The sequence below is a fragment of the Chrysemys picta genome, chromosome 1 (genome assembly GCF_011386835.1).
Source record: "Chrysemys picta bellii isolate R12L10 chromosome 1, ASM1138683v2, whole genome shotgun sequence".
Lineage (NCBI taxonomy): Eukaryota > Metazoa > Chordata > Testudines > Emydidae > Chrysemys > Chrysemys picta.
Genome location: NC_088791.1, coordinates 86950682 through 86966173, shown reverse-complemented (window position 1 = coordinate 86966173; position 15492 = coordinate 86950682). Strand labels below are relative to the sequence as shown.

At 41.6% G+C, this 15492-nt stretch overlaps 1 protein-coding gene across 1 annotated transcript in view; it reads left to right on the top strand.

Annotated features, from left to right (window-relative positions):
* Nucleotides 1-15492, top strand: part of BLTP3B (bridge-like lipid transfer protein family member 3B) — a 75116-nt gene that overhangs the window by 24990 nt on the left and 34634 nt on the right. The window contains 3 exon segments of the mRNA XM_005305243.5: nucleotides 3739-3901; nucleotides 5302-5340; nucleotides 9603-9694. Of these exon segments, the coding sequence (XP_005305300.2) occupies nucleotides 3739-3901; nucleotides 5302-5340; nucleotides 9603-9694 (294 nt within the window).

The following is a 15492-nucleotide window of genomic DNA, read 5'->3' as shown; positions in this document are numbered from 1 at the left end:
TAAATGTAAAAGTATACATCTAGGAACAAAGAATGTAGGCCATATTTACGGGATGGAGAACCCTCACAGGGAGCAGTGACTATGAAAAAGATTTGAGGGTCCTGGTGGATAATCAGCTGAACATGAACTCCCAGTGTGATGCTATGGCCAAAGGAGCTAATGTGATCCTGGGATGTATAAACAAGGGAATCTTGAGTAGAAATACAGAGGTTATTTTATCTCTGCATTGGCACTGGTGTGACTGCTGCTGGAATACTACGTTCAGTTCTGGTGTCCACAATTCAAGAAAGATGTTGATAAACTGGGGTGGAGGGTTCAGAGAAGAGCCATGAGAATGATTAAATGATAGAAAATATGCCTAATAGTGGTATATTCAAGGAGCTTGATCTGTTTAGCTTTACGAAGAGAAGGTTCAGGGGTGACTTGATTATGGTCTAGAAGTCTGTACTTGTGTAACAAATGTTCAACAATGAGCTCTTCAATCTAGCAGAGAAAGGTGTAATTTGATCCAATAGCTGGAAGTTGAAGCTAGACAAATTCAGACTGAAAATAAGGTGTACATTTTTAACAGTTAGAGTAATTAACCACTGGAATAATATAGCAAATGTCAGGCTGGATTCTCCATCACTGACAATGTTTAAATCAAGATTCGCTGTTTTTCTAAAAGATGTACTCTAGGAATTATTTTGGGGAAGTTCTACAGAAGGTCAGATTAGATTATCACAATGGTCCCCTCTGGCCTTGGAATCAGTGCATCTAAAACTGTTTCTTGCATTCTTCTTAGTCTTGAAAATATAAAGTTGTGCTTAAACTGGTGGGATTCTATGTGGTTATGATGTCTGGTTGAGTGACATGACTGGTTCTTGGCCCTACGCTGTTTAATACTTTTATCAATGACCTGGAAGACAACATAAAATCATCAGTAATGATGATTTGCAAATTACACAAAAATGGGAGTGTGGAAAATAACAAAGAGGACAAGGATTCCTCAAGGAATCAATTCTGAAGCACTTAGAGGAGAGGAAAGTGATCAGGAACAGTCAGCATGGATTCACCAAGGGCAAGTCATGCCTGATTAACCTAATTGTCTTCTATGATGAGATAACTGGCTCTGTGGTTGAGGGGAAAACAGTGGACGTGTTATTCCTTGACTTTAGCAAAGCTTTTGATACGGTCTCCCACGGTATTCTTGCCAGCAAGTTAAAGAAGTATGGGCAAGATGAATGGACTATAAGGTGGATAGAAAGCTGACTAAATCGTCGGGCTCAACGGGTAGCGATCAATGGCTCCATGTCTAGTTGGCAGCTGGTATCAAGCGGAGTGCCCCAAGGGTCGGTCCTGGGGCCAGTTTTATTCAATATCTTCATTAATGATCTAGAGGATGGTGTGAACTGCACCCTCAGCAAGTTTGCAGATGACACTAAACTGGGAGGAGTGGTAGATACGCTGGAGGGTAGGGATAGGATACAGAGGGACCTAGACAAATTAGATGATTGGTCCAAAAGAAATCTGATGAGGTTCAACAAGGACAAGTGCAGAGTCCTGCACTTAGGACGGAAGAATCCCATGCACTACTACAGACTAGGGACCGAATGGCTAGGCAGCAGTTCTGCAGAAAAGGACCTGGGGGTTACAATGGACGAGAAGCTGAATATTAGTCAACAGTGTGCCCTTGTTGCCAAGAAGGCGAACGGCATTTTGGGCTGTATAAGTAGGGACATTGCCAGTAGATCGAGGGACGTGATCATTCCCCTCTATTTGACATTGGTGAGGCCTCATCTGGAGTACTGTGTCCAGTTTTGGGCCCCACACTACAAGAAGGATGTGGAAAAATTGGAAAGAGTCCAGCGGAGGGCAACAAAAATGATTAGGTGGCTAGAGCACATGACTTATGAGGAGAGGCTGGGATTGTTTAGTCTGCAGAAGAGAAGAATGAGGGGGGATTTGATAGCTGCTTTTAACTAACTGAAAGGGGGTTCCAAAGAGGATGGATCTAGACTGTTCTCAGTGGTAGCAGATGACAGAGCAAGGAGTAATGGTCTCAAGTTGCAGTGGGGGAGGTTTAGGTTGGATATTAGGAAAATCTTTTTCACAAGGAGGGTGGTGAAGCACTGAAATGGGTTACCTAGGGAGGTGGTGGAATCTCCTTCCTTAGAGGTTTTTAAGGTCAGGCTTGACAAAGTCCTGGCTGAGATGATTTAGTTGGGGATTGGTCCTGCTTTGAGCAGGGGGTTGGACTAGATGACCTCCTGAGGTCCCTTCCAACCCTGATATTCTATGATATCCCATGTCCCTAACAGGAAACTTAAACTGTTGACTGTGTGTTGGGCATTTTGGTTTTTGTTAAGCAGGGTAATGTGCTTATAAATTTTGATACCCCCAGAACATGATGTAACAATCAAACAGGGAAAGTGACTGCCAGGTATTTTCAGCAGGAATTGGAGATTGGTGGGAAAAAAGCATGAAAAGAAAAAAACAAACAAACAAAACCCTAGCTTAACAGAGAACCTGACAGTTTTCTTAGGAATCAGTCTCTCCCTGTTCAGAGAAAACATATGAGCTGTACCTGGCATGGACACAGCAGCAAAGTGGTGATTCCTAGAATGTTTTCCCCATCCTTCTGGCAAAGACCGACAAGTGACAATCTGCTACTGAAAGGACCCAAAACACATTCAGTGGATGTGGTGATGTACTATCTGAAGCTGTAAAATGAGAGTCCAGATTGTGAATCAAAAATAAACTTCTGTGGCAGCAAGTTAGGCACTCAGGCCCTGATCCAGCAAAGCAGATAAAACGTGATACGTGTGATATAAGAACTTAGGTAGATAGGTAAGTTTTGCCAAGCACCCCTCGGTTTTGCCATACATCACTAGGCTATGCGCTGATTGGCACAATCACATGGGCTGTTATGCTGATTTAAGTAAATTATTATGCCTTTTAATAAAATAGTAATATGTACAGTATGTGTGTCATCTTTGAGATTTCTCAGTTTTAAAAATATACAGAAGATCTTGCAGTGTAGTCGGATCATGACACTTCAAAGTATACTCTGACAAAAAAGCACTTATGGTAGGATTTATAATCCTGTCTTTGAATTGCTACATTGTAAATACACCAGAATCCTATGCAAAAAAACAGTTTCTACCATGTGTTTTTGATAAATTCTGAAATTAAACCCTAATGAATATTTTAAGAATAATTTATACAAGATTTTTGTCAAGCTTAAAGTGCAAATAAAGTCAGAAAAGTGACTTTGTAAAAATAAAACCTTCTTACTCTAAAGATCTGCCACCTGAGTTTATTCATAGTCATATCTGCTTATTTAAGGAAAAAATACATTTTCACTAGTGTTTCTCCTGTTAGCCCTACAGAGCCAAAACAGTTCAAAGGAGAATGAGCTGGATTTTGTTCTGGCTCATACAACGTCAAAAGAATTGTTAGCTAACTTCTAGGTACAGAATCTTTATTCCTGATGACATACAAGCCAGAAAGAACACATCTTAATTGTTGAGTTTACTTGTAAATGAGCAGATTTGATATGGAAGTCATTGAGGGACAAATAACAGTGAAACCCTCCGGGCCATTTTTACCATGTCAATTTTAAGGTCAAACTGTACTTTGAAGCCTGTTCTTTTCAGTTTATTACTTTGCTGATTTATATAAATTGTGACCTGTGACATGGATAACTAATTGTTTTATGTGACATTAACTTACGCTTTAATGCGTATTCTCTTTTAGGTTCACCAAAAACCTGTCACCTGACAAGATCAATCTGAGCACACTAAAGGGGGAAGGTCAGCTGACCAATTTAGAGTTGGATGAAGAGGTGCTTCAGAACATGCTGGATCTTCCAACATGGCTTGCTATAAACAAGGTCTTTTGCAATAAAGCAGCTATTAGGGTGAGCATTTTATTATGTTGAAACAGTAATTAAGGAAGACTTTCTCCCTTTTTCGTCTTTTCTGCCTTCTTAAAACTTATTTTCAAGAAGTCTGAAAATTGCTAATTCTGAATTTCATAATGTTAAAAATTTGTTGTAGGTGTTTAACAGTTTCATAAAAAGAAGATGGAGGCATTAGATAGTAGAAAATTTTCTTAATTGTTATCCCTCATAAGACTATGACCGAAGCAATGAAAATGAGCAGTGATTTAATTTATTTTTCTTTATCCAAGTGGAATTTTCCTCATACGCACTTTGAAATGGAGCAAGGGAGTATATATTTTTGCAGAGAAAGCTACTGGAGTTTCCTTTGGCTACGTCATACCATCTGTTTTAATTGTTCTTTGTTCTTGTGTGTTACAGTAGAACCTCAGTTACGAACACTTCGGGAATGGATGTTGTTCATAATTCTGAAATGTTTGTAACTCTGAACAAAACGTTATGGTTGTTCTTTCAAAAGTTTACAACTGAACGTTGACTTAATACAGCTTTGAAACTTTTCTATGCAGAAGAAAAATGCTGCTTTTAACCATCTTAATTTAAATGAAACAAGCACAAACAGTTTGTCAAATCTTTTTTTTTTAAACTTTCCCTTTATTTTTTAATAGTTTAACACAGTGCTGTGCTGTATAGTATTTGCTTTTTATTGCATACTTCTGGTTTCCAATAAGGTGTGTGATTGACCGGTCAGTTCGTAACTCTTGTATTTGTAACTCTGATGTTCTGTATTTTTTCTGCCACTTTCTTTCATCTGGTATCACTTTTTTTTTTTTTTTTTTTTTTTAATCCTTTCCCATCCATCAGAGGCCATATGTTATGGTGACATACTCTGGCTGAAAACTGGACATAACTCTCTGGAGCCAGTGGACAATGCTCCTTCAGTCTTTCTTGCTAGGAAGTGATGTGATACACAACCCTACTACTATCCTCTCTCCCAAACCATGCTAGAATGGGAATTGAGAAAGCAAGCTATCGTGATTTATATCGTAACATAGCAAATTGGGGTTTTGTTTTGTTTTTAAGGAAGGAATGTGAAAAACGGTTGGACTTTCTTGTGTCTGGCAACACAGAATTAAAGAGACAGATTAATTTTTTTGGTCCTTTTTCCTTTCTGCCACCAGTAGCTCCTAAGCTACCTTTCCTTGTGGCCACACGACTTTGTGTGTTATATGATGTATATTTCTCACATAAAATTATTTATTATTTGTACTAGCTTCAAAAGATCACATGCAAGTCAAGCAGTTCAGTGTAAATTTTATGTTTATATCTAGAAAATAAAAATGATAAACAGATATCTTGATTACTATGTATTTTCTTCAACGTTTGTTTGATTTGCTTTAGCATAATGTTTTATCTTTCAGATACCATGGACAAAATTGAAAACACATCCAATCAGTCTGGTAAGTTCTGAAATCAACCCAAAAAGTATATATAAGTTTCCAGGAATCACATTCTGTATGTCACTCTGAAGCCTAAAATGTCTGAGTCATTGTGAAGTGATGGAAACAGCTACAATCATAGTTGAGAACTTCTTTTGTTCAGCACAGCACCAGGTTGAATCATCACTGGGTTTTGTGGTCTTTTACTGTCCAATTTTTAAGTTCTCAGCCACACACCTCTCCCACCATAACACAAATCATATACAAAAAACCACAGCCACCTACAGAACAACACAACCAGCATGCACAATAACCTCAGACATCACTCTGAAGACTAGAATGTCTGTTGAGTCAGTATGAAGTGATGGAAACAGCTACAAGTGTGGTTAAGAACTCCTTTTGTTTAGAATATCACTGGAATTTGTGGTCTGTTACAATCCAATTTTTAAGTTTTCTGCCATTTTCAGCTTTTTGTACACATGACTTTGCAAATAATACCTGTCATGCAGTACATGTATCCCACGCGGGCTCAGCAATCAAAGGTTTAATAGTGGTACTGTTGGCCAGTGCTAATTGGTAGCCTCACAGCATCTGGGAGAATAAAAGGTCTGGGAAGCAGAAGGGCACGGGGGCCACGGGAGGAGTGAGCAGGCTGGAGAAAGAAACTCCTGTCAGCAAACTGCTAAAGAGCTGCCCAGAGACAACACTCCAACAAGGCATGAACAGACCAACATGAAGAGCCTGCAGAGGCCCCGGGGAAGGTAGGAAGGAGCTCAGGCGACTGTCAGAGTCTGTGAACCCTGGTCCTGCTTTTCCGGCTTGAGGGCTTTGAGCTGGAACCCAGTGGAGTGGCTGAGTTCTCCTGATGGACCTGAGATCAGAGAGGATTTTCCAGATTCTGGGATAGCCAGAATAGACTGACAGCCCCACTGAGCTGAGTGAGCTGGGGCTATGCCCTGGTTGGCCTAGAGGGGCACTGTTGCACTGACAATACCGACTCACAATACCTTTTTTGATAGTGGGCTTTCAGATAGTAGTTGTAAATACGTTCCTTTTTAAAAAATGTTTTACACTTTCCCTGAGGTTATTTAGAAATAATTTAAACCTTAGCTGGTGTGTACAGTGTGTCCTTTGATTACCAGCAGATGGAGATGGCAAAACATTCTGGCGAATGTATCCCTATCCTATAAAAGATGAGGGTCTCTAGGTTGTTGCTTGATTCCCATTAGAAAAACTGTTTTTTCTATAATTTCTTTTATTTCAGCTTTACCTGAAATATGGATATTTGTCTTTTAGTCTCATTGCAAGTTCCTGCCTTCTTCTTGTCTGACTTTATTCTCTAAGGACCTTTCCACACTACGACTGTAACCTAGCCCTGGGACCCAGTGACAGCATGGTTGTCCCCTGATCCAGTTGCAACACAGTTAAAACATGTCTAAGGCTTTAGCCTGGTTTTTAGTTGTAGTCAGAACCCAACAAAATTAGGAGATGCATAGAACTGGATTGCTGCCATTTGTCAGTTCTCCATCTCTTTTCTTACAAACCTCTCAGGAGAGGTTGGAGAAGCCAGAACTAGACTAGCTGACAGTCACTGGTTCTCATTATTTGGTTTCCATCTGAGTTTATTAATAGAGGTACTTCTTCAGTATTTGTATAAGTTGCCTGCAAACAGATTTCATGAATGGGAATTGGTAGGAAAAGTTAATAATTCAATGATAGAATGTACCAGGAACTCACTGGTTCTTCTAGAAAGCAATGTATTCACCAGGATGGGACACTTCAGGCTATTGGCCGAATTCTGCCCTCAATTACATCACCACAACCTCATTATTTTTGGTGCATGTGTGTAATTGAGGGCGAGTGTCACTGGGCAAGGCTCCTCTCTTGCTTTCTCCCCTCAGAAACTGCACAGACTCCTGTGGTTGTGCCTTCACCATGTCCTTTTATTTTAAGTTCCCGCCATTCTTTTCACAATGATCCCCGTGCAACAGTCTATTTACAATGTTAACCTAGCTTTTGGCCCTCTCGCCAGGGCCTACGGGAAACAGAGGTATCCCTATTTTGAGCCTCTGTGTGGCTAGGCTTGGCTAGCTCTGTTCCTCCCTCTCCCCTCTTGCACTTCCTTCTTGTGCCTCTTCTGGTCAGCCATGGGCTTATGAGGTAATTGACTCAGCCAGCCAGCCTGATTGACTAATTACCCCTTCAGCTTTTTCCAGGGGAACTAATTAATCTCTAAGTGATCAGAGTGCAGGCTCACTTGTTTGCACCCTGCCCTCTGTCACAGCAAGGTTGAGCTTAAGTAGCCTTCATTTAGTTGGCATACTCTGTATACATGATTTAGGTAGCTCGAGTAGTTAGTGGTGCGCTTGCCAGAATTCAATTGTCTTTTGTTAAAAACAAAGGCTTTCAGGAAATCAATCTTTTAATATGGTAGCAAATGTTTTAAGTGCCTTTGCTCACAATTAAATTGCCCTTTCTATTTGTACTTGTTAAACAAAATAATTTCAAGGAGGACTCTTGCACAGACTCTGTGTAGCAGTTTTCTGTTCTAAAATAAAAATGATTACTAGCCCTTTTAGTGGAGAATGGGGAGGAGGCATCAGGCATCTATTTGAGAAATCCCATAGTCAAGCTCTATTGTTTATTTGTATTGTAGTAGCCCAATCAAGTCGGGGCTCCATTGGGCTGTGTACTATACAGACATATAGTAAAATGCAGTCCCTGTTTCAAAGATCTTGTTACCTTATTTTAAGAAAAGGCCTAAGAGATTAGTGAAACAAACAGAAGGGGCAGGGAGGCTGAGTTAGATAATTATATTTTTACTTTTGTCATAAAACGATTGTGTGTGCATTAGGAGTTTCTTTTGTTTTTATGGGGTTTGTTTGTTGTTCATTGAGCTAGGTGAACAATTAGCTGTAGTTTCAGCTCACCATATCAACTAGCAGCACACTGTAGGCATCGTAGTAAATGAGTCTTAAGGAGGAATCGGGTAATGAATTTTTGGGGAGGAGGAAAGGCATTCCATGTATAATGGGCAGCATGGAAGAAAAGTGCAAAGGCGTTTATGGGAGAACTGGACAAGTGGGAGATAAAAGCTGATGTAAGTGTGAAGGCAATGGCTGATTGAGATAATTGAGCCATTAGGTACAACAACGCAAAATTGTTGTACCGAAGGTAAGGGCAAGATGTTTATATTTGTGGTGGAAATGGCGAGCAAGTGGAGAGACTTATAATGGGTGTGGTGATGTCAGAACGATGGGCCAAGAAGATAATCTTAACAGCAAAGTTTTGAATGGATTTAAGAGGAACCAAAGTTACAGTAGCCAAGGCCAGAGGGAAAGAGGTTGCAGGAACTGAGTTTTAAAAATAGGGGTTCTCCTTAGCCGTTATTATAAATTTAAACCATGACCGTTTTTATTATCAGGGGGCAAAGAGACTGCTTCTGCATTTAGATGATCTCTTCCTGGGAATAACTCATTGTGGGTTTGTTTTTTTATCATTTGTTAAATTATTTGGCAAGGTGCAATTGTGCAATTTTATTATATCCTTCAATATCAATGGGATTTGAGTGCCTCACTCCTTTAGTCTTCTTTTTGAGAAGTCCAGCCTCAATAATGAAAAATAATGGCAAAGATGACCATTAATCTTAAATATTTTATTCTCAAAAACTACCCATTATAGCAAATTTATTGACAATTCATCTCTGTCAATTTTATTATAGATACAAAATGTTTTAAAGATATCAACAAAATGTCTAGCGGCCACTGATACATTTCAACAATAGACCAGCTTCAAACGCTTTCCAATAAAAATGTCTGAAAAGAAAAACACACTATAGAGAAAATTCAAAGGGCATAAAAGCTAATATTATGTGAACCTTCACACTGAAAGACTGACTGTATAGAGAAAATCAAATGTCTTCCTCATTTTATACTCATTCAGAATTCAGCCTTTGAGAAATATACTACAGTGTGATGAATAGACTATTTCCCTGACTATAAGTCAAGAAGTATACAAAGTTTTTATATATGACTGCAAAAGTTTAGGAGAGTTGGAAAAAAATGATATCTGATATAAGCACTGTATAAACAAAAGTCCAAAAATTTAAATGGTTATGCATTCTATTAAAGGTTTTCTACAAAAATGTTATGGACAGAGAATATATATGAAAGATTTTTACTTAATGTTCTTACTACTTTTTAATTATGAGGTATCTAAATTATCTATTAATCTACTGCAGTAAATTGAAATTTGTACCAAATTTCTTTGTGTTTTTTTTCAAGTCTCTGGATAAAGTAATAATGGAAATGAGTACTTGTGAAGAACCACGTGCCCCTAATGGACCATCACCTATAGCAACTGCATCAGGACAGAGGTAAGTTGTAGTTTTTAAATATTGACATGCACTTGATACAAAACATTTAAAATTATTGGATCTGTTCTCGTGAACCAGCGCAGGTTGGAGGATGTATGTGCATCCGAAAGCAGGTTAGATCCATTCGTCTAAAGGTAAAGTATAATAACCTTTAAAAATATAGAGTCATGGCCTGCTTGCTCGGCACCCCTAAAATCAGGCCACTTATTTAGGTGATTTAATGTAGATTTAGATGTATAATGTTAGGCACCTAAGCTTGAAAATTTATCCTAAATATATATTGCATGTTCTATTTCACAGGATTGTTTAATCCGCGTAATGCATTTTAGGATGGAGGGATAAATCTCAAGCTCCATAAGAACAACATACTTTTGGATAGGCCCAAGGCAAAATAGCTTTAATTATTTGGAAAACAGATATGCTGCTTTCAAAATATTAACTTTTGTCTAATAGATAGCATTAAAGACCAGATTCTCAGCTGGTGTGATTGTTCATAGTTCTGTTTTCTTCAGTGACTACATCAGCTGAATCTGGCCGAAGAGATTTGATGTATAACACAGTCTGACTAAAATATCAGATATGAGACTTGTGGTCTCATAATTTCTAAATCTGCCTAAAAGTGGAGACTGTAGTAGAGTTCATGGAAGTATTCCTTGAGTCTTCATGTTAATATGGCACCATTAGAAGGTAAAATAGAGAGTAATGTTGTGGTTACTAAGTTGCATAGGCAGTTATATTGAGCAGAAAATGTCTTGACTACACAAGGGGGTAGTACAGGGTCTAATCTGAAAATGTTCTGACTGCTGAACATAATTTGAAAATTTCATCAACAGGGTGAAAGTGTTAGAAACTCAATTAAGAGCTAGAACTAGTTAGATCCTCGGAGTACATTCAAATAAAGAAAAATTGAATAACAGTCTATGAACTCAGCCTATTTGATTTTGACATTGAAGATTCAATCCATGCAAAAAAGAAGGAATGACTAATAATGGCTGTGAAGGGAACTTAATTAGGACTCTTCAACATCTGTGACAGAATTATTGCAACTGGCAGGAAAAGAGGCCTACGTTTTGAGAGCAACAGAATAGATTTTAAGGCCAGAAGGAACCATGACGATTGTGACGGGTTCCCCCCAGAGTGCCACCTGAAACTGGGGAACTGCTGAGCCCTCTGACCCGCCAGCCTGGGCTCCCTTTCACACTGTGCTGCTGTGACAAGCTGCAGACCTGCTCCTGGTCCTACACTTCCATCAGCATTCCCACAGGCAGGGACATGCAGGCTTCCTGACCAGCCACTGCATGAACCAACAACAGAGAGGTTACAGCCAGGATAACCACCAGCTTCCCAGGCATGCACTCCCTTCTGGAGTATAAACCCAAAATTATACCATCTTGCTCTGCACAGGGAACTGTACAGCGTAAGCTCTCAGAGTTCATCTCTCCCTCAATGTGGAGAGGAGATGCAGCAGCTCCTTGAGCTAAGATTCCCAAGCACTTCACTCCAAACTTACTGGTTTAGGTTAAAGCATAAAATAAGTTGATTAATTACAAAAGATAAATTTTAAGTGATAGCAAACAGATCAAAGCAGATTACCTAGTAAATAAACAAAAACACAAACTAAGCTTAAGATATTAGAAAGAGAGGATATGAATTAGCAAATTCTCATCCTGGCTGATGATACAAGCAGGCTGGCAGATTCTCAAGGTACAAACTGCTCTTGCTTTGCAGCTTGAAATCCCCAGTTTTTTCATACACAGGCTAGAAATCCCTTTAGCCTGGGTCCAACTTCCCCCAGTTCAGTCTTTTTACTTAGGAGCTTCTCTGAGGTGTTCTGTTGTGGGCAAATGAAGAATAATGGATGATGTCACTCCCTGCCTTATATAGCTTTAGCGTATGGCGGGAACCCTTTGTCCCAAACTCAGTTTGTGGAAAAACACTGACATCCCAAGATGGAGTCCACAGTCATGTGGCCTGGTCACATGCCCTGGCATAACTTGCTGAGTCATAGCAGCCATTACTTATAGGTTGTCTGGGGAGGTTTACAGGAAGGCTAAGTTCTTCAAGGAGCCATTGTCTTTGCTGTTGGCCCATCAGCACTGTCTGGCTTCTTCATTGTTGTACCAGAAAGGCTAGTTGTGGGTGTCACCCAAAGTAAGCACATTTGAAATACAGTTACATAGTCAGTATTCCTAACTTTAGATACAAAAAATATGCATGCATACAAATAGGATAATCATATTCAGCAAATTATAACTTTTCCAATGACATCTCACGTGACCTGTCTTGTGCAAAATGCATCATAATTATGCCATAATAATATCACTGTGAAGAATATGGGATACAGTGTCACAATGATCATCTACTCTGACCTCCTATATCCCACAAGCCATAAAATGTCATAATTAGGAAGAATCTGGGAAAGATAAAATCGTCCTTCATATATGAAAACGTGGAAGCCATAGTTTTGTATCTTAGCAACTTCATGTGATGCCAAAAAGGGAAACATCTCTGTTTTGGGACATACTATCTGCTTCCCATTTGCTCAGTAAATAGAATATCATTGTCAGGAATCAGGGTCTGTAGCAGAGTCAGTCTTTCGGCAAGCAAATGAAAGCACCTGGGCTATAGTAGTCTGTCTAACTGACTACACTACGTGATTGGTTGGAAGAGTCAGCAAACCGGCTCTTAAGCCCAACAGTAGCAGCAGTTCAGCAGCTGTTCAAAGCATTCGCCCATGGCTGAGATAGTTCCTGCTCCTGCCTTGGACCCAGCCTTGCCTCATTCCAGGTAACCCGGTACTGATCTTCGGCTCCAATCCTGACCTCTAACTTCAGTTCTGACTCTGCTTCTGATCCTGAGCTCCTGACTCCAGCTCTGACCCTGGACTCTGATGCCTGCGGTAACCACTAGGTCCAATGCCTGTGTCAGGGTTCCTTTCCCACTCTGAACTCTGGAGTACAGATGTGGGGACCTGGATGAAAGACCCCCTATGCCTATTTTTACCAGCTTAGGTTAAAACTTCCCCAAAGTACAAATTCCTTCCTTACCTTAGTATCACTGCCACCACCAAGTGATTTAACCAAACATTCAGGGAGGGCCACTTGAAGCTCTACCTTCCCCAAATATCCCCCAAGCCCCTATACCCCCTTTCCTGGGGAGGATTGAGAATAATATTCTCACCAATTGGTACAGGTGAACACAGACCCAAACCCTTGGATCTTAAGAATAATGAAAAATCAATCGGGTTCTTAAAAGAAGAATTTTAATTTAAAGAAAAGATAAAAGAATCATCTCTGTAAAATCAGGATGGTAAGTACTTTACAGAATAACAAAAGACTCAAAAATACAGAGGATTCCCCCTCTAGGCAAAACTTTAAAGTTACAAAAACAGGGATAAACCTCCCTCTTAGCACAGGGAAAATTCACAGGCTAAAACAAAAGGTAATCTAATGCATTTCTTTTCTGCTATTACTTACTATTTCTGCAAGACTAGATGCTTAGTTCAGCTATAGCTAGGGAGATGTATTTTCCCCTGCCCTGTTTCCTGGCTGGCTCCGAGAGAGAGACACAAAACCTTCCCCCACAGATTTGAAAGAATCTTCTCCCCTTATTGATCAGGTGTCACGCAGGTTCATAGAATCATAGAATATCAGAATTGGAAGGGACCTCAGGAGGTCATGTAGTCCAACCCCCTGCTCAAAGCAGGACCAATCCCCAGACAGATTTTTGCCTCAGATCCCTAAACAGCCCCCTCAAGGATTGAGCTCACAACCCTGGGTTTAGCAGTCCAATGCTCAAACCACTGAGCTATCCCTCCCCTTTACAGGTAAAAGAGGAATTAACCCTTTACAGGGTAAAGAGGAATTTTATGCTACCCTTAGCTGTATGTTTATGACAGCCTACTCTAACCACTAGGCACGACCACCCATGTCCTGGTTACTGACAGTTTGAGCAGCCCCAACACTGACAATAAGAGAACTAGAGCTTATAGCAGGGTGGGCAAACTTTTTGGCCTGAGGGCCACATCTGGGTATGGAAATTGTATGGCAGGCCATGAATGCTCACAAAATTGAGGTGCGGGAGGGGGTGAGGGCTCCAGCTGGGGGTACGGGCTCTGTGGTGGATCCATAAATGAGAAGTTCAGTGTGCGGGAGGGGGCTCTGGGCTGGGACCAAGGGGTTCGGAGGGCAGGAGGGGATCAGGGCTGGGGCATGGGAGGGGGTCGGGTGCAGGCTCTGGGTGGCGCTTACCTCAAACAGCTCCTAGAAGCAGCGGCATGTCCCCCCTCCACACAGGTGCAGCCAGGCAGCTCTGCATGCTGCCCCGTCCGCAGGCACCGCCCCTGCAGCTCCTATTGGCCATGGTTCCTGTCCAATGAGAGCTGTGGGGGCAGCGCTTGGGGCGAGGGCAGTGTGCCGAGCCCCTTGGCTGCCCCTATGTGTAGGAGCCAGAGCGGGGACACACCGCTGCTTCCGGGAGCTGCGCGGAGCAGGGCAAGCCCCCAACCCCGCTCCCTGACTGGAGCGCCAGAGCGGGGCAAGCCCCGGACTCTGCTCCCTGGCAGGATCTTGAGGGCTAGATTAAAATGTCTGAAGGGCTTGATGTGGCCCTCAGGCCATAATCTGCCCACCCCTGGTTTATACAGTGTATGTGGATTCTTCAAAAGTCAATATCTCTATGGTGGACATAGTGGGAGCCCTATAGACATTGCTGGCCTACAGGCATAGAATGCAGTCCTGCAAGCTCAAGCCGTGGAGCCTTCAGCTCTTACCCCTGCTCCCCACAAGGCCAAAGTCCCCCTACTTGACAAGTTTAAGGGTGATTGCAACAAATTTTTGGGGTTCCTAAATCAGTGTCAGCTCCTATTTCTGCTATGCCCGTAGTCCTACACCACTGACCATGACGGAGTGACGTTATCAGCTTTCTTACCGGGGAGGCCCTCCTTGGGCATCTCCACTCCTGGAAAAATCATGTCCACTTCTGGGACAATTTGAGTCTTCATTCAAGCTATGGCAGTGGTTTTTGATGACCCAAGTGGCAAGCTCCACAGCTCCCATTGGCCAGGAGCTACGGACAATGGGAGCTGTGGGGCGGTGCCTGTGGGCAGAGGCAGCGCGCAGGGCCGTCTAGCTGCGGCTCCGCCTAGGAGCAGCAGGGACATATCGCTGCTTGCGGGGAGCCGCCCGAGGTGAGCACTGTCCGGATCCGGCACCCCAAGCCCCCTCCCAGAGCCTACACCCCCTCCCGTGCCCCAACCCCCAGCCCTGAACCCCTTCCCATACCCAACTCCATCCCTCTTAGTTAATCAGAATGTTTTACTTACCGAAACCCCCATTCCCGCAAAGATAAAGCTTTTATTAGAGGGGTAGCTGTGTTAGTCTAGATCTGTAAAAGCAGCAGAGAGTCCAGTGGCACCTTATATATGGGTATAATTGTGGTCCCAGTCATTTAATTGGATCTGTTTATGTCAACTCCTTTAGGGTGTGGCTACACTGCACCTTGGAATGGGCCTCCCAGCTTGGGTTGACAGACTTGTTTGAACATAACTCACCTTAGGGTGCTAACACAAGTCGGTGGACCCAGCTTGGGAGGGTCACTCCCAGAAGCATTAGACATATCCTTAGTGAGCCAGCTTACTTTAACAGAGGATTTGCCTGCATCAATCTGGTTGCAGGGCTGGGACCTACATTAATAACCCTTATAGGTTCTATTTACTATTTAGAGCACTGTAAAAAAATAAAAGCCTGCAAACTACTTTCATTGTCTAAGCTGACTGAAAGCTTTTGTATTTAAAAGGA